This window comes from Anopheles cruzii, chromosome X (assembly GCF_943734635.1).
Source record: "Anopheles cruzii chromosome X, idAnoCruzAS_RS32_06, whole genome shotgun sequence".
Taxonomy (NCBI): domain Eukaryota; kingdom Metazoa; phylum Arthropoda; class Insecta; order Diptera; family Culicidae; genus Anopheles; species Anopheles cruzii.
This window is the reverse complement of record NC_069143.1, coordinates 4,170,526-4,188,524: the sequence shown is the minus strand read 5'-3', so window position 1 is coordinate 4,188,524 and position 17,999 is coordinate 4,170,526. Positions and strand designations below refer to the sequence as shown.

General features: G+C 55.4%; 2 protein-coding genes across 6 annotated transcripts; one reads left to right on the top strand and one right to left on the bottom strand.

The window, feature by feature from the left end:
- The first annotated feature begins 4,152 nt into the window (after nt 1–4,152).
- LOC128267883 (serine/threonine-protein kinase D1) lies at nt 4,153–7,939 on the top strand. Of its 2 annotated transcripts, XM_053004842.1 has the most exons (7): nt 4,153–4,289; nt 4,371–4,515; nt 4,657–4,972; nt 5,634–5,959; nt 6,035–6,981; nt 7,055–7,421; nt 7,478–7,939. In XM_053004842.1, exons 1-7 carry the CDS (start codon nt 4,164–4,166, stop codon nt 7,690–7,692), a joined length of 2,442 nt encoding a protein of 813 aa, XP_052860802.1. In that variant the 5' UTR covers nt 4,153–4,163; the 3' UTR covers nt 7,693–7,939. The 2 variants fall into 2 exon arrangements, with proteins under 2 accessions (XP_052860802.1, XP_052860795.1); XM_053004835.1 differs by having other exon boundaries at nt 4,585–4,976; nt 5,593–6,981.
- A 2,258-nt stretch (nt 7,940–10,197) lies between these two features.
- LOC128274484 (uncharacterized) lies at nt 10,198–17,077 on the bottom strand. Of its 4 annotated transcripts, XM_053012712.1 has the most exons (7): nt 16,867–17,077; nt 16,038–16,242; nt 13,025–13,223; nt 12,720–12,948; nt 11,688–11,816; nt 10,570–10,795; nt 10,198–10,500 (listed from the first exon to the last, which is right to left on the bottom strand). In XM_053012712.1, exons 2-6 carry the CDS (start codon nt 16,052–16,054, stop codon nt 10,602–10,604), a joined length of 768 nt encoding a protein of 255 aa, XP_052868672.1. In that variant the 5' UTR covers nt 16,055–16,242; nt 16,867–17,077; the 3' UTR covers nt 10,198–10,500; nt 10,570–10,601. The 4 variants fall into 4 exon arrangements, with proteins under 4 accessions (XP_052868672.1, XP_052868664.1, XP_052868679.1 ...); XM_053012704.1 differs by having other exon boundaries at nt 10,198–10,795; XM_053012719.1 differs by having other exon boundaries at nt 10,198–10,795; nt 11,727–11,816.
- Between the last annotated feature and the right edge of the window lie 922 nt (nt 17,078–17,999).

Sequence of the window (17,999 nt, the reverse complement as noted above, 5' to 3'; positions counted from 1 at the left end):
AATATGGGTGAGCAAAGGACCTATTTGTCCGTTTGTCCGTGTTCCCCCGCGCGGGCAGGGCTCGAAAGTAAGACGAAGGTGACGATGTTGTCCGCACTTGTTCAGATCGAAGATCCCGGTTGGTTGGTCTGCGAACTCGACCCATCGACGACAGCGGTAATATTGGCCTGATAGCGGGGCCAGAAGGTGATTGAAAACGGCTTGGCAAACCTGGGTGTACCTACCACGCTGCCACGTGTCCAAACGGGACGAGGTGTTTCCGACGAAAGCAGCCAACATCGCCGTCGCCGGAACATTTAATTACTACAATGCCACCAACTTTGCCGGCAAAGTCAGTCCATCAATTGTGCCGGTGCGGGATGCTGCTGGGCTGGCATCAGCCCAAGCGACTGATGCTTTGATCTAAGGCCAACTGGGCGAACCGACGGCGATCGACGTCTCCGCTCGATGACGCCGACCACTTCCGAGGACGCAGGTGTAGAGCGGGGGCTCGCTATGTGTGTGTGTGTGTGTGTGAGGGCGTGCGTTCGAGCACTATAAACTTACTGGAACAATGCCAGAATTAAACGCATTAGCATATATATTAAACGAATCGATGCTCGTCGGTGCCACGGGTTAACTCTTTATTGCCGGGAGCGAACCTCGGTGTGTCCTCGGTGTGGCGTGACTCCTGTGTCGCCAAAGCGTGACAAAATCGAACTCAAATGAGAGTCAGTGCCGGGCGTCGGGAGTCGGGCATAAATATTAGGTCGTGAAACGCGCGTTTAATTTGCGCTCCTCTCTGCCAACGACTCGAGACATGCAGTCGGGGTGCGGTGCGGGTGCCATATAGTAGACCGCGAGGCGCATTTTATTTCACCTTCTGGAACGGTTATTGCCATCCACGTGGCTGCGTTACGGTGAACCAGTGCCCGAAAATCTTGCGCGCACCTTCGCTTCGTGTTGAGGTGTTCCCCGGTTTGAAGCCATCTTCCCGGCCATATACGGCCCTTCGTCCGTGAGTCGCCCGCTCTTCGTTTATCGGTTCATGCCAGCCACCAGCCACGCTGCATGCCGTTAAACGAATTCGGCCGTTTGCCTTCGAAAACGAAATGGGGTGCTCCGAAACTGCTTTTCTGTTTTATATTCTCGAGCAATAATGTTTACTGCCATTCGCTAGAAACGCTAGCTAAAATACATCCGGTGCATGCATTTTCCTCTCCGTCCACCGTCTGGCCAACTTGGAAAAGGGAAACCCTTTTTCCCCAGCGAGTGCGCCTGTATGCTACAATGCAAACAAAAGCATAATTTTGAATTACTTCCATCGCATCAAAAACAAACGGTCTTAAACGGTGTGTTTAGCAAGGCTCATTGTTTGAAACGGCGCTGAGCTATTGAAATCCAGTTGGTTGCCCCGCAGGGAAGCTAGAACGCAAAATTTAAACACCGAGTACGGATTGCGCTCTCTGCTGGCAGCTGTCACACGGTTACGTTTGACAGTGTAGAAACGTCAAATTGTACGCGCGAACCAGGACAGGATCCGTCGACTGAACCTAGCCGAACGCCGATATCCGACCACAATTTTACCCAGTTTTCGCTCGCCGACCGTACCACCGACCGTAGCTGTCATCGCATTCACCTCCATATTGTTGCTTGAGCGAGTGTCACTTTTTTATGTTATTAAAATTTCCCGATGCGGGAAACATCCTGTTTCTCCCCCCCCCCGACAGGGGCCTATCTGCCAGAGCAGGGGGCAGGAACGCGATGCATCATCGCTCTTTATTTAGTATTTACATAGTACATATTTACATATAAGTCTATACATATACTACGCACATTCACAAGCCGCGGATATAAGCTTATAAACAGTATCAGGTCCGTCCAGGGAGCTGTCAATCAGTCAGTCGCAATCAGTCGCTCTTGCTCTACACAGCCGGTTAACAACAAACGGTTAACAAGGATTAACAAAGTGGTTAACAACAAACGGTTAACTAAGTGTAAACTCAATAAAGTTGTGCAAACGTGCCCAACTTATCCTCTTGAAGCTGGAGCAGCAGCTGTTATCCGTAGCTGTCATCGCGTTCGTCGCTCGTTTAAAACTCCGGATCCAAACTTCACCTTTCTGTTATTGCTTGAGCGAGTGTCACCGATAGCGAAAACAATTGTTTTGCGACTAAGCTTTGTAAACCAATCCATTGTCCAGGTGTTCAGGTCCGGTGTAAAAACAGAAAATAGTAAAAAGAAAAAAAATGTGTTGCTGCAACCGGACGCTTTGTAGAGTGCAGCAAAACAGCAAGTAACGTAGTCATAGTTTTGGAAAAGTCCACACATAACACACAAAAAAAGTGAATATTCAGCTAGTAACTGGGAAGGCAACCGATTTAGGCAGCGATCGATCGCTTGTTACACCGAAGTTACGAGCGGACGTTGATTTTTACAGAGTTTGACAGCGCGTTCGACGCCATCGACGGATCCTGTCCGCCGTCGTCCGGGAGTTACTTGCGCGAACATGCGCAAGGTGTTGCGCTGTGTGCTGGGGGGAAGAAGCGAACCGCCGAGAGAAAGCGTTGCGTATGCGTATGCGTGTGCAGTGTAGTGCGACGCGATGTCGGTACGGTCGGTCTTTGCGTAGTAAACAACGATGCTATCCCGTGCCACAGAAATAGGGCAAACCGTGAGGCGAATCTCGTGACTGTGTTGTGATGTGAAGCTGCTGGCTAGCTGGCTGGCAGGCAGGAAGGAAGGCAGGAAGGAAGGCAGGCAAGCAGGAAGGAAGTAAAGCGGAAACGAAAAATCTCGTCAGAATCGTCAGAGCCCTCTAGCCCTTTCCCAATACGCAAGCAACACACAAGCAACACACACGCAAGCAACACACGCGGATCCGCAGCCAGTGCGAAGAAGCAAGACGGACGGCAGACGACCAACGACCGGAACGGCATCAAACCCAAGCGGCAAAAAAAAAACGGTGCGTTTTCCGTACGCGCTGTAGGTTCCCGTATAGGGTCCCGAAAAAAGAACGGTGGGACACGTGTGAAAGCACGGGGTGCCTCCGGGTACGTTCGCTCGTCGGCGGCGGCGGCTCCCAGTGTGCGTCAGTGTGGTCGTGCCGCTGCCGCTGCGACTCGCTCCCCCCCGGAGAGCCATCGGCGTATAGCGTTCACTAACATCAACACACTTGGCGCTTGGCTTTTGCTTCGCGGCGGCGGCTGTGCCGAGTACCTGTGCCCACTACCTGTGGCAGGTGCGCTCTCGGTGTAGCCCTCCAGCTCCCACAGTCTGGTGCTGCCGTTCTGAACACACCACGCCAAAGCCGAGCCGACCGTAACCAGTGCGGTGCGTATCGAGTGCGATTTTGTAGGAGCTGCCGACGACGAAGGGGTGGGGGAAATTGGCCAACATTCGGTGGCCCCGGGGTTTGTGGGGACCGAAAAGTCAACGGTCAACCGTGTGTGTTGACAGTTGGCCCGTTCTCTTTTCGTCCCGCGGTTCCACCGTACAAGCTTCCAGCGCTGCGGAATGGGATTGCGAACGGATAACGTCATCGCGGTGGTGCTCCGCATGTCCGAACCGCCTACCTCATTCTCGTCGCAACCCATTTGGGTCGTGCGTGCCGCAGGGGGGGGGTGAGGGGAGGGGTTGCAAAAATTGCAATAAGTGGCGCTCGCAATTGTTGCCCCGTTGGTGGCCAATTATCGATAACACGTGCCCGTGCGGCCTGTGAAACTTGCGACGGGAGCGAAGGGAAAATCCGAATCGTCCGCACGCACGCACACAGCAATCAACTCTGGCAAAACAATGCCCCAATGTGCCCATCAACGGGCTCCGGACACAACATTCAATGGGCGATCAAGGCGCTGGATGATAGTGATACCACGCACGCACCGGACGGTTGCAAGCAGAGGTTCCGCTCGTGCTCGTGCTCGTGCGCCACTCAGCGATAGTGTTCGGTTAACCCTTCGCTTTGACCTTACCACAAACACGGATGCACCGAATGCACCGCGGTTGCGGCTGGTGCAGCGCGCGTCACCGTTCATTTTTGCTGTCGCTGGGCTTACTTTGGCACGAAGCCACAACTGGCACCACCACCACCCGTTAATTCCCCGCTTCTTTTTCCTTCCAGCACAGTGAGTGAGTCGTGACGAGCAGCAGTAGCAGCAGCGGCACCAGTCGACGCCATCATCATCATGGCGGGAGACGATATTACGTTCATCTTCCAGTTCGGCAACTTGCGGGACATCATCACGGTCGAGTCGAGTGCATTGACACTGAAGACGCTCAAAGATTTGGCCTGCGAGTTCATCAACAGCAAGGTAAAGGGCAGGAGCTCACCGGAGCGGCGCCCCAGAACGGTGTCCACTGACCGCTGTCCCCATCCCCGCAATTTTCCACAGATCCCGAGCAATGGGCTTAACCGGCTGCCGGAGCGTTTGTTGCTCTTCCGGCACGACTACGAGTCCCCGAACGTGCTGCAGATGGTGACCGCCGCGTCCGACATCGTCGACGAGACGCTGGTCGAGATCGTGCTCACCGCAAACCGTAAGTCTGACGGGCGTCTCACACACTATTGACGTGATCTTTGATCGGTTTTTTGGTTTCGTTACGCAGAAACGTTACTGCCTGCCGCCGCAACCGCCGTCGCCGCCGCCGGCGGCAGTGGAATCCGGCGCACTGCTCAAGATGAAATTCCGCTCGTACGGCCCCACGCGCTGGCCGTCCACTCGTACAAAGCGCCCACGTTTTGTGATTTTTGCGGCGAAATGCTGTTCGGGCTCGTCCGCCAGGGCCTCAAATGTGAGGGCTGTGGGCTCAACTATCACAAGCGTTGTGTTATCAAAGTGCCAAATAACTGCAGTAGAGTAGAACACACCGGTGCAGCGCTACAGCAGCAGCAGCAGCAAAACAATGGCAGCGGTGGCCGCCGTCCGGCCCGCAGCCCGTCCGGTGGCTCGAGCAACTCGGTCGCCTCGGATGAAACCGCGGGCGCCGGAACCATGCTGGTAAGAAAAATGCAGCAACTTATGAATGACATTACGCACTAGCTCGCTTTGCTCGCTGGCTGCCTTTGCCCTCTAACGCGCCGCGCGATGCGAAAGGAGTCCAGCGCGAGCGCACGCATTCCGTCCCGAGCCTGTAGCCTGAACAAAGCGGTCGCACGAGCAACCGCGCGTATATTTAAACAGCCACTCTAAAGTATTGTGCTCGCCCCCTTTACACGGACGTTCCGACATTTCGCACATTTCCCGTACTTAGTAGTTTTCGATGCATCTTTGGATTACGGTTTATCGGTAGGTTAATGTTTTGGTTTGACTTAAGCATTGGATTGTATCACTAGTATACACATGAACACTACCTGTTTGGTAAAAATAAATTCCATTTTTTCATTCCGCCCCAGCCCGGGTTGGATAACCTTTATGTTTTGTGGTGTTTTGTTTGTTTTTTATCTTCCCTGTTTTGTTAAATGCGTGGTTAGTGGCGCTCCGATCCTTAAGCCTCGTTTATACCTCTCGCTGTCGGACTGTCTTGAGCCCTTTTCGCGCTCTGTCACTATCACTCTCTCTCTCTTTCTTTCTTTCTCTCTCTCTCTCTAACGCTGTTTCTGTCTCCGGTGCTTAGTACGCGTCGTCCGGTGGGCAAACGGCGAATAGTCGACCGAGCCGGTCACCGTCGCTCACGAACCGCGGTGGGCAGATGATCAAAATTCCCCACAGCTTCTCCATCCACACGTACACCCGGCCGACGGTGTGCCAGCACTGCAAGAAGCTGCTGCGCGGTTTGTTCAAGCAGGGCGTCCAGTGCCGCGACTGTCACTACAACGCGCACAAGAAGTGCATCGAGAAGGTGCCGAAGGATTGCACCGGCGAAAACACGCAACCGGTGGAGGCGCCCGACGACCGCAGCGTGTCGAGCGACCGGGAGCAGACCGGCCGGGACGATCCGGAGGACGAGAGTGACTTCGATGAGGGGCCGTCGGCGCTGAAGCGCGACCGTGACGGTGGTGCGCGGGCGACGGCTGAGATGGGCTCGTGTCTCACGGCGGGGCCGGGCGGTTCCGGAGCCGGGGCCGTTGGCTTGCCGGGCACGACGCTGAACGGTGGTGGGTCGGGTGCGTCGTGCGCCTACCTGCCCGAACCGGACCTGGACGAGAGCAACTCGTCGTCGTCGCCGAGCGCCAACATTCCACTGATGCGCATCGTCCAGTCCGTGAAGCACACCAAGCGCCGGGACGGGCGCGCGATGAAGGAGGGCTGGCTGGTACACTTTACGAACCGCGAGAAGGCGGTCAAGCGGCACTACTGGCGGCTCGACTCGAAGGCGATCACGCTGTTCGTGTCGGACCAGGGCAGCAAGTACTACAAGGAGCTGCCGCTGAACGAGATCCTGGCGGTCGAGACGGCCCGCACACCGTACGGGCCCGTGCTGCACTGCTTCGAGATACGGACCGCGGCGGTGGAGTACTACGTCGGGCAGGATCCGCTGTACAGCATGAAGCACACGGCCCCGGACCACATGCTGGCGCTGCCACCGCCGGACAGTGGCGTCGGGGCTTATCTGGCCAAGAGCTGGGAGACTGCAATCCGGCAGGCCCTGATGCCGGTCCAGTCGGCGACGGCCAAGTGCGAGTCGCCCGGCAGCGCGACCGAGCCGGAGGACCGGGTCACCGACATGAGCCAGCTGTACCAGATCTTCCCGGACGAGGTGCTCGGGTCCGGCCAGTTCGGCATCGTGTACGGTGGCGTGCACCGGAAAACGCACCGCACGGTCGCGATCAAGGTGATCGACAAGCTCCGGTTCCCGACCAAGCAGGAGGCGCAGCTGAAGAACGAGGTCGCCATCCTGCAGAACCTGTCGCACGCCGGCGTCGTCAACCTCGAGCGAATGTTCGAGACGCCGGAGCGCATCTTCGTTGTGATGGAAAAACTGAAGGGCGACATGCTCGAGATGATTCTTTCCCACCAGAACGGGCGGCTCAACGAGCGGGTGACCAAGTTTCTCATCACCCAGGTAGGAGTAGGAGGAGTTCGTAGTCGTTTCGATCGGTGTGTGACGCTGCGGTTGTTTTATTCCGTTCCCACAGATTTTGGTTGCGCTCAAGTATCTGCACAATCGCAACATCGTGCACTGTGACCTGAAGCCGGAGAACGTGCTGCTGTCGTCGGACGACGAGTTCCCGCAGGTGAAACTGTGCGACTTTGGGTTCGCGCGCATCATCGGCGAAAAGTCGTTCCGCCGGTCGGTGGTCGGGACGCCCGCCTACCTGGCACCGGAGGTCCTGCGCAACAAGGGCTACAACCGGTCGCTGGACATGTGGAGCGTCGGGGTGATCATCTACGTCAGCCTCAGCGGCACGTTTCCGTTCAACGAGGACGAGGACATCAACGATCAGATCCAGAACGCCGCCTTCATGTACCCGCCCAACCCGTGGAAGGAGATTTCCTCTGATGGTACGTAGGCATGAGGGTTTGGCGTGAGCAAGCACTAATCTCGCCCCTCTCCACAGCAATCGATCTGATCAACAATCTGCTGCAGGTGAAGCAGCGCAAACGCTTCACGGTGGACAAAAGCTTGCTGCACTGCTGGCTGCAGGAGCTGCAAACGTGGAACGATTTGCGGGTCCTGGAAGCGCAGGTGGGTCTGCGCTACCTGACGCACGAATCGGACGACGCCCGCTGGGTCAGCGGCGTGGCCAACGGTAGCGCCGGTGGCATCCCATGACCCTCGACGGACGTCCGCTGCGCGCGGCCACAGTCGTCGGCGGAGTCGTCGGGACCGGAACGGAGCGACCCGACAGCCCCGCTGCCGTTTATCGACGAAGCGGACCCGACGGCGGCGGCGGCCGAACGGTGTCCCTCGGTATCGGTCGCGTCCGTATCCTGCGCAGCAGCCAGCGCAGTGGCCAGCGGCGGTACGTGCATCAACGCGCCACCGTCCAGCAAGCCGTACGATGCCAACCAGCCGACGCTGCTGCTGAGCGACTTCCGGGGGAAAGTTTACAAGTGGGTGCGCGGTCGGTTCTGTCGGTTGGTTAAAACCTGAGCCCAGTCGGACCACGCCCCCGGCCCCCGAACAGAGCCTAGCTCTCGACGCGCGATATTGGATCTTTTGATTGCTGTCCGGTTTTTTTTTTCTTTTTCTATTTTGTCTACTTAAGAAAGCACATTGAACTTAAATCTCACATTGAAGTGAACAGACTGCGTTCCTAGAACGTACCCGAGCAGCGGTAGGTTTAGGGCTGCTCGCAATCAGCAATCTCTGTTAGCCGGTATCGCTTCGATTCGCGACTTAAATTAAGTTTGAAATTGACCTGTTTTGAACAACACACCCGTTTACGTAATGAGCTTAAGAACCTAGTTGAATTTTACTTGTTATGGATTAAGAGTTTCGGGCAGTTCGATCATTTTGCGGTACTGCGGAATACGTGCTGAATCTCCAGGCAGGTTACCGTGTAGTAAGCACTTTACGTTGTCTATATGTTATTGGTAGATTGGTTTATTCATTCACTTAGTTTGATAGAAAATGCGAAACGTCTAAGCTCCCAGTGATGTGCGCCATTTTACGCACAACGTCATCGCATCGGCAAAGGGCAAAACATAACGCACAGCAAACCACACCACTCCACTGGCGACCGTTCGGTGTTTATGGTACATTACCATAGGACATAATGCTATTGATAAGGGGAACCGACGGAATGGGAACCGAATCTCGATTGTGAATGATTCACACGCCACGTAGCGTGGCCTGTACGACTCGATGTATTACTGTATGTGATGTTTCTGCTGGATTCCATTATTTACTCGCTCGTTGCTGGGTACTACATTCCCTAGCGAATGTTTGATTCTTCCTCCAAGCGCGTCATGTACATGTATTTGATTTGACTCACACATTTCGCTATACACATCGCTTCACGTTAAACATAATTCTATCTTTCCATTGCTGCGTGTAACGAACACTATACTGAACAAACTTTCAAGTGCCTATAACACGACGGAGAACGTATTTTAAATTGAAATCAGTTCGCACAATGGGTATAAAGCTTGGGCAGGAACAAACAAACAAACCAACAAACAATCAGAGACACCACTCGCATCGCGGCATCTGACCGAAAAGCCGTTTTGCTGTTGGATGGTGGTGTTGTAAGAAGCATACACGAAGCGCGATGCCTACTTCGAGCGGATGCATGCCGCAGTCGGTCCGGTCCGGAGGGAGGGCAAACAAAGAAACGTATGTTACTATCTACACCACTTTTTCCACTCCCCCCCTGCCCCACCCGCCCAAAAACTAATACCTCAGGTTACGCGTCTTTGCTATCGCTTTGCATGTACCTACGGAGGCTCTCGACGAAAGACTAAACAGCGAAACGCGTTGTATGCAACGATATTACTGTTCCACGGAACACCCACGGAAGAGCCGCCGGAAGCCGGTGTCCAGCGCACACAATCGATAATCAAGGGGTAGGGGCTCTCAAACGTTACTACAAAAATCGATATCTTACAACCGAATTGCTCACGCCTCCTGGCGGTAGAACGATACGCACAAAACGATGCTCTTATGCGGGACGGAGTGGGACCGCTTAGTGTGGGTCGGCACATTTGCTTAAGACGGTGCGCGGAAACTGAAGTAGTCGGCCGGCATTGGCAGCCGGAGCCACTCGTAGCCACGGAGCAACACATCGGATAGCGAATTCCCGGGAAAAAACATCACATACTCCATGCCGTTGATATTGATATTTAATTCATTTACATATTATACGTATACTTCACTCATTCCTGATGGGGGTCTCGTTTATTGAACAACCACCACATTAGGCGCAAGGCGCTACTTTTGACACGTTCGATCGGTAGCACTCTTATTTACTCTTTTTATGCCATTGATCGCGAGCTTACGGCGCCGACTCCGACACACAGCTCGCCATTCGCGGGTCTTTGCCTCGAGCGTCACTGTTCGTCTCTGGTTCAAATATAACCCAACCAAACGCAACAAAATCGGAGAAAGGCGTGTGCGCTCGTTGTTTGGTTCGTTCATTAGCAAAACGCAACAGGCCCGGGAGCTAGTAGCCGATGTGTCCGTTAACTTCCTCTGGCTTCCAGGTCCGCCCTGGGGCACGACGCCGCCAACAACGATCCTTGGAGAAACTAAAGAGCAAGAAGCTAGAGATAAGACAAGAACGCAGTACGCAGACCATGCGCAAGTGCGCCGGCAAAAAGGAAGTACCGATTAAAAACGGAATCGTACATTTTATTTCCACCGGAGAATAAAATAAACTGATATTTTAAAATACACCGAGTAAGAAGTCGGAACGGAAGTTGGTGGCTGCTGAAGCTGAACCGCGTGTGTAGTGGTGGGAAAGGGAAGGTTTGGTGGTGGGGGAGGGGGGTCTAGGAGTGGAGAAGAGCGGGATGACAGGCTGGTGGACACATCGGGGCCGCGGTGGCACCAAGCGGCGCGCACGGTTCCCTCCGCCGCGGATGATCCCTTGACGAACCGCTGATCCGAACGAAGATCCTGGAGCTGATCCGGGTCTCCCTGTCACGCGCCACACACACAGTAAGTTGCACACGTCTGTCTTGCCTTTGTCACTTGCCTACTTCCTACCTACTACTGCCTACTGCCTCGTTTCAGCCCACTCACTGCTTCAGCGCGAACCGCGATCGACCGAGGCGCCCGATCAACGACTTGGAGGCCGCACTACCGCCACCGCTGCTACTGCCGTCGTCTCCCTGGTCCGGTCCCTGGCCGTGCGCCGTGTCGCCCGATGCCGGCTCCCCGGCCGTATCCTTCCGTCCGGTCGCACCGTTCCCGAAGCGCCGCTTGTTCGATGCTACTCGATCCCGTCCGGGGGGTTGTTGCGAAACGGAAACGGAAACAGAAATATATAGAAATGTGAACGGAGGCGCTAGAATAACACGACCTATACCAAGAAAGAGAGAGCGAGAGAGCGAGAGAGCGAGGAAAGGTGTGAAGCGGTAGCCTAGGAAAGACTGGGACTGGGGGGGAGTGTAGGACAGCACAGCCTCCTGCTTCAAGTGCGGTGCGAGATGCGCCACAACCACACAGACAGAAAACGGATCCTTTCTAGATAGTGGTTGGCCCAGAGCCCTGTTATGATTGACCGTAATGGCCTCAACGGCCACCGCGATTTGCACATACAAACGCGCGCGACCTGCACAGACACAGATCAGATCTGAAGGGCCACGGCTAGGAGCTGCCAGGAGGGAAGAAAAGAGCCCAGTCAACTAAGTAGGCTATGAATCCAGTTGTTTTCCGGTGACACAAATTACATTTTATTGGGCCGTGACCATTGTCGTGTGGTACAGTGAATCGGATCGCTAACGTGACGTGGCGGTCGAGTGAGAGGTTTCTTGCAAGGACAACGAAAGACTTGAGAAGAACAGCCATGATTGAACCCTTATTTCTGGGACTGTGTTTTCTGTGTCCGCGGTGCGCATTTGCGCAGCACTGAAGCGCAGGCCCCTGACGGGCGCATAGGGTAGAGGGACACGAGTGGAGAGGTGGGTGGGCGTGTGCGCTTGGGTTTAGGGAGGGCGAAGCATTATTTCCGAGGCGCCCGTGGCCGAGAAAAGAGGCAAGTGCTGGTAACCCAGGGATGAGGATAGAGAGAGGGAAGTAGGTGGGGGTGGGGTGGGGATAGTGAAAATAGTGCCGGAAAATCTAGTAATACTAAAATTCGTAAGATTATTGGTTTGAATTACGTTTCGTGAAGGAAAATACTATATTATCTGCAATTTTACCGATTGCGGGAGCTTTCGCGGGCTTGGCGATGGGCGCGGCCGCTACGGCCGGCGCCTCGTCGCCGTCGTACACCTTCTCCTTCGGCAGCGCTGCGTTCGTCCGAGAAATAAAGACAGAAAAAGAGAGAGAGAGAGAGAGAAAACGAAAGTCGGAGAAAAGAAGAAAACGGAAGCATGAGATGCACGTTAGAGAATACGATATCGCTTGGTTCGTAGTTTTATCTCAGGTGCAGTCGAAGTAAAGACTCACCCATCCACCCACCCACCCATCGACTCGCGATTCCGCAGCTCCCTCCCTTCCCTTTCCCACCACCCTACAGCGACGACGACGTGCGATGCTCGCCACGGCCTCCACTGGCGAGGCTATCCGAGGAACACAAATTTAGCACAGCAGCACGCGGCTCAGCTCGGCGTGCAGAAAGTGGGCTAAAAATACCTACCGCGGCCACCGTCAACCCCCCGCCCCCGCCTTCCCCCGGTCTTCGTGTTATTTTAATTTGAAACTTCCAAAAATGGCAACCGCCCCCCACCCGGAGGGTTCGGGTTCGCCGATGTGACAAGTGGTAAAAGCTGTACACTTTCATAACCCGCTGTCCCGGATCACGGGCTAGGTGGGCAAAGCAACAATCTCCAGCAACCACCACCCATCCAACCCCACCCGCGGTGTTCGGCATGAACTCTCTCGCATTCGGTGCGCATTGCGCATTGCGCTCTGTGCGTGTGTGTGCGAGAGCAAGAACCGGTTCCACCGGGGAAACGACTACTGCGCCATCAATGAATCGGGTGGTGCGCGGTGGCAGCGGCAGCCCGTAGGAAGGGCATTCGGGCGAAGGACGAAACCGAGCACCGAACCGACCGGTTCGATGGCGACGGCGGCGGGCGGTTGTGCAAGTCGTCGTCGCCGCCGCCGCCGCCGCCGCCGCCGCCGCCGCCGTCACTGCCCGTTCACTTCTGCTCCCCCCCTACACCCCACACCCCCAATGCGCTACTTACCGGCGGCCGGTTTGCTGTTCTTCGACTCCTCGCGCCGCTTCTTGAGCGCGCTCAACAGATCGTCGTTGCTCCGGAACGGGCGAATGCTGGGCCGGATCTTTTTGGGCGCCTCGGTCGTCGTCGTCGTGGTCGTCGCCTGCTTGCCACCACCACCACCATCTGCCGCATCTTCTTCGCCACCATCGCCCTGATCTCCCTTGCCCTCGTCGTAGTTGTCGGCGTACTCGTCCTGTTGCGAACGAAACAGAGAACGGAAACGTCAAGTCGCCGTCAGAAGAGTCCCAGAAGTAAGTGGTAGGGCCTACCTCTGCATAGTCGGGCGACGCAGTCGTCGTGGTGGTGGTCGTCGCGGTCGTTCTTCCCAGCGGCCGTCCGACGTTGTTCCGCCGCAGCAGCAGACTGTTCCGGTTCGCCTTCGATGGGTCCGCCGCCGCCTGGTTTGCCTGCGGGTCCGCCCGGCTGCCCAGCACCACGCACCCCAGCACCAATGCCGCCAGCGATAGTCTTTTCGGAGAGCCGTGCGCGGAGAGAAGTATAGTATTGGGTTGGGGAAAAAGTAATCCATTAGTTTCATCGGTAGATTCGGCTTTAGTGATCGACATCTCGTGAAGTATCGATGGTACAGATTCCAATTTAGGCTCGTTTTAAAGTTGACACTTCACACTTAAAAAGATGATTTCACTGTTTTTTTGTTTATTCCATTCATTTGTGAGTTACAGGGTGTTAACAATGGAAGTCACTGTAGAGAAAAGTCGGTACATTTTATAGTTTGTCCTCGATAAAGGCGAAAACTCAAGCTGATATGATGCCGATACTCTAACAGCTAGTTGCGATAAATGTTGGTTGCGTCGACCCGTTTCAGTTATTTTCGATGTTAGAGATGCACCCCGCCCAGACAGTCGACATAATGTCTATAAAATCACAGAAATAATCAAAGTTGATCGGCATCAATCGAACAGCTTAAAACCATTTGCGCAAAGCTGGATTCACAAAGAAGCTCGATGTTTGAGCTCCACCCTATTTACACCAAAAAACATGATGGCTCGAATTTCCATCTGCCCAATTTTGGCCAAACGGAATGAAACCGAACCATTTCTTCAACGGATGCGTACTGGGGATGAGGAATGGGATAAATACGACAATACTGTGTGAAAATAATCGTGGTCTAAGCGTGGTGAAGCATCTTACCCGGTGGCCAAACCAGGAATAACGGCTAGGACGGTAGTACTGGGTATATGGTGAGTCTTGAAAGGAATCGTTGCTTCCGTGTAGTTAAACACTAAATTCAGATCCCTACTGTCAATAACTGCACCGTTCGAAGCTAGCAATTGACCAAAAACGTCCAGAATCGGCCAACAGAAGAGGTTTTGTGTTCCACCAGGACAACGAAATGTTACGCACGGCTCGCCAGAAAGTCCGGGAGCTTGGTTGGGAAGTTTTAATGCACCCACCGTATAGTCGCCGGACCTAGCACCAAGCGATTGACACCTTTTTCACGCATTACAAACTTCCCTGAGTGATTGAAAATTGAGATCAAGAAGGGATTGTGGAAAAAGATTTCTCGAGTTTTTCGCCAATAACGACCAAGCCTTCTATAGGAGAGGCATTTTGGAGGCATCACCTTTCAAAAGGCAACAAATTTTCCAACAAAATAGGGTCTATTTGACGCAAATCGGACCATTCGAACATCTTTACAGTTTTGAAACTCACGCCACAAACAAATGGATTTCTTTTTCCCCAAACCCAATGTCTGGAGTTTAAACTATGCGAACTTTCGGTCCGGGAGATTGTAAACATTTAGTAAAATGCTTTGACATTTAATGGTTGACACTCGGAAAACCGCCCCACTAGTCGCGTGCAAGAGAAGCCAATGCACGAGTGAGGCCAGTTTGGAGCCGCAGTGTCTCTTTTGCCGATCCAGTCGCGGAACCGATGGAGATGCCGGCCTTGAGGATGCGCGCGTTTCCGCGAACTCCACCGCGTGTGCCATCGAAAGTGGTTCCCTCGATCGATCGCTGATGGATGGGGCCCCGAATCGCTTAACGTCGACGTCGGACGTCGTCCTTGAGGGCGCAACATTGTCGAAAGGCGGAACACTTCTCGCGCGCCCCGGCCGAGAGTGCATTAGAATGTTGCCGAGTCGAGTCGAGTCGAGGTCTGCTCTACGTGGGGATTTTGGAACATTCACATTCAGGTAGCAACCACACCACACGATGATGTTTGATGTTTTCCGTGTGATAGTGGAGCCTCACACACCCAGGCAGGCTGGCGTTTCGAGAACACGGACCACACACACATACACGTAGACAGGTGTAGGCCCCAAGCCGGTTGGTGACGGGTTCAGGCCGCAAGCGATCGGTGGCTCTAATGCTCTAACTGTCTAACCTAAATCTACTTACATATGATTAAGCACGGAGTTCTCTCTCTCTCTCACACACAGATGCCACTTGGCACAATGACGAAACTCCCATGCTAGATGCACTCAGAGAGAATGACAGAGATAGGCAAACGGAGAGAGAGAGAGAGAGAGAGAGAGGGAGAGAAAACCGGAGAAACACTTTCTTTCCGCATTCGTGAGATAAGGCGATACCAGCCAGCCAGTGGTAGGGGTATAGGTCGGGGCCGTGTCAGTCCACGGCCCTCGCGCAGCGCAGCACATCGACCTCCGCCAGCTGCGGCAGCTGCGAGCCTCTACGGCGCACCTCTACGTGCTGCAGCAGCTAGCACTACCAGCCGATACAAGCCATCGCCAGGCCAGCTCTGGGCCTGGGGTCTGTGGCACAGTTTTAGCGCACAATTGGCAGATCAGATCAGCGATCAGCGGTCCCTCTCTCTCTCCCGCTCTCTCTCTCTCTCTCTGTCTTGAAGAAGTAGGGGCCTCAGGTCAGGTCAGGTTTGCGCTCAGTGGTGGTGGTGGTGGTGCCGCGTGGGCCGGCTGCAGTCCGGGGTGTGTTGCACACGGCGCGGGTTGTGCAATCAGAAGCACGAGCTGCAGTCAGCGCTCTGGAGCTCTAGAGCTCTGGAACTCTGGAGCTCCGAAAGGAAGGCCCGTCCCGGTCGGGCGAGTTCTGGGGTCCGATAACCCAGTAGGATCTCTTCCCGGGACCTGAACACACACACACACGCACGCACACGAACGCGAATAAGCCGGACCCGTAAACGTCAGGTCCGTCATTTCGCTCCTGTGGCTCCTGGGGAGTCGGTCACCGACACCGAACCGTTAGTGGGGTTAGTGGCCGGGCTCGGGCCGTACCCTGTATGTGGGAAGGGGTTGTGGGGGTGGGGTGCGGCGGAGGGTGGAAATTATAATAGGCTTACATTTTCGAAAGCTGCATTTCGTTTGGTTGTTTTCTGTTGTGGTTGTTGTTGTTGTTGGTTCGGGGTGGTTGGTGCTGGCTGGTTGTGTGCCGCGGAGGGTGTGGTGGGAGGGGTGATCGCGGCTCGCGCTTTGTTGTGCCGTCCTCTCCGCTTCCGCTAGTGTCCGGAAGCCCTAGGTCGGGTCTGGTTGCGAGGCTCTCTCTCCCTGCGAGAAGGAGGGCGATACGATAGATGGAATGAGGTGGATGAGTTATCGGGAGAGGACTGTTATGTTATCATCATCCGCGGTGGGGTCCTTCAAGAGTCCTTTGTTGGTCACTCCGAGTCGAGTCGAGCAGTCGAGAGCCGTTGAGAGTTGGGGCCCTTCTCAACGGTTGAGTAATTTTCAAGCGCGCACAAACACACGATAAATTCACTGCGCGAATCGTGCACAAATAGACACACGTGGACACACGCACGCACACACACACACACAACAGGCACAGGGGAGCTCGGTCCGCGCAGAATTGGGTAGAGGGTCCCTCTGGGCGGCCTGGTTGTGTAACTGGTACGCCGGGGGGTACACGGATATATAGGGTGGGGAGAGGGGAGGAACGGGGGGGTGCAGGGAGCGGCTTCACGTCTTCGTGTAGGTTGATTGCTGACTTGGTGGCGGCTGCTCCCGGTCCAACCAGCGAAGAGTTGAGAGGAGTCCTCACGCGAACGGCACCTAGAGACTTGAGAGCGGGAGATAGCAGGCACGGGGCGGGGGAGAAGGCAACACTCACAAGCACACACACACAGCTCTCGTGGCACGCACACGCACACGTGGAACGGGACACGGACCCACCTTTGGCCGGGGAGGGTTCCTGCAGCAGCCCTCAGCGTCAGCGTTGCCGTGGCGCCGCGAGCCTTGCTTTCCGCGTTGTGCCGTGTGGTGAAGAGGGGCGAAGGTAGCGTAGCGCGTAGTGTGCAGTGTGGAGTCCAAGTCCCAAACCAGCAGCGCAGCACACAGGCGGCAGGCAGGCGGCAGGTTCTCTCGTGGCACGTTCAAACCCGTCCAAGCGTCGGCTGCGAATGGTGCGCCCGACTCGTGCCGTGGTCCTGTTCGGTGTGCGCCGAGCCACCCCTCTCTCTCTGTCTCTGTCGCCGCCGCCGCCGCCGCGCATTCCTAAGAAGGGGGTTCGTCGCCTTCGGCTGTGGCCCAAGTCGTTCGTTCGCCCAAGTCTTCGGCGCGATTCGGTGCGATTCAAGTTCAGCCGCGCCGCGCTTAGCAGTAGTGGGGTGGGGTGGGAGAAGGGCGGGGGCTCTGGTGGTGCGGATGAGAGTTCTGGCCACCGCACCGTAGGCCGGCGTGGCAGGAGACTCCGGCCCGGCCCGGCGTCTCGTAAGCGACGAACCCTCGAAACCCTGTCGGGCCCTGTGTTGGGAGGGGACTGAGCGACCCCAATCGCTGATCGCTGGCGGCGGCGGTGGTGGCGGGACACGCGTACGCGATTCTGCGCTCCCCCAGCCCCCAGTGCCCCTGGTGGACCCTCCCCCTCTCAGCATCGCATTAGGGATCTGTCAAAAACTCCAAAAACCAGGACCAACCAACCAACGCTTCGCCGGGCCGAGAAAGGCCGAACGAAGGGTCGGCGGGGTGCAGTTGCAAAGGGCTCAGGAGGCATCCCCCGGCCCCCGGCGGTCACGAAATGTCACCCGCATCCCGTGATCCAGCACCGCTCCTTGTAACGCGACGAACGAATATCGCGAATCGCGGGTCACTCCCCGCTCGAACGTCCCGGCCAAAACCGTACGAAAAAAAGGAACACAAAATCACGCCTCGTGATCGTGATCGTGTCGAAATGTTGCCATTTTGTGTTTTGGTTTTTTTTTCTGCGCTCACTTCGCCCGCACGGTGTTTGCAATTTCGCCGGGGGCGGCTCGGGGTGTTGCGTCACGGGCGACGCCCACCGAAAAAAAAAATAGCGGGTCCGCCTC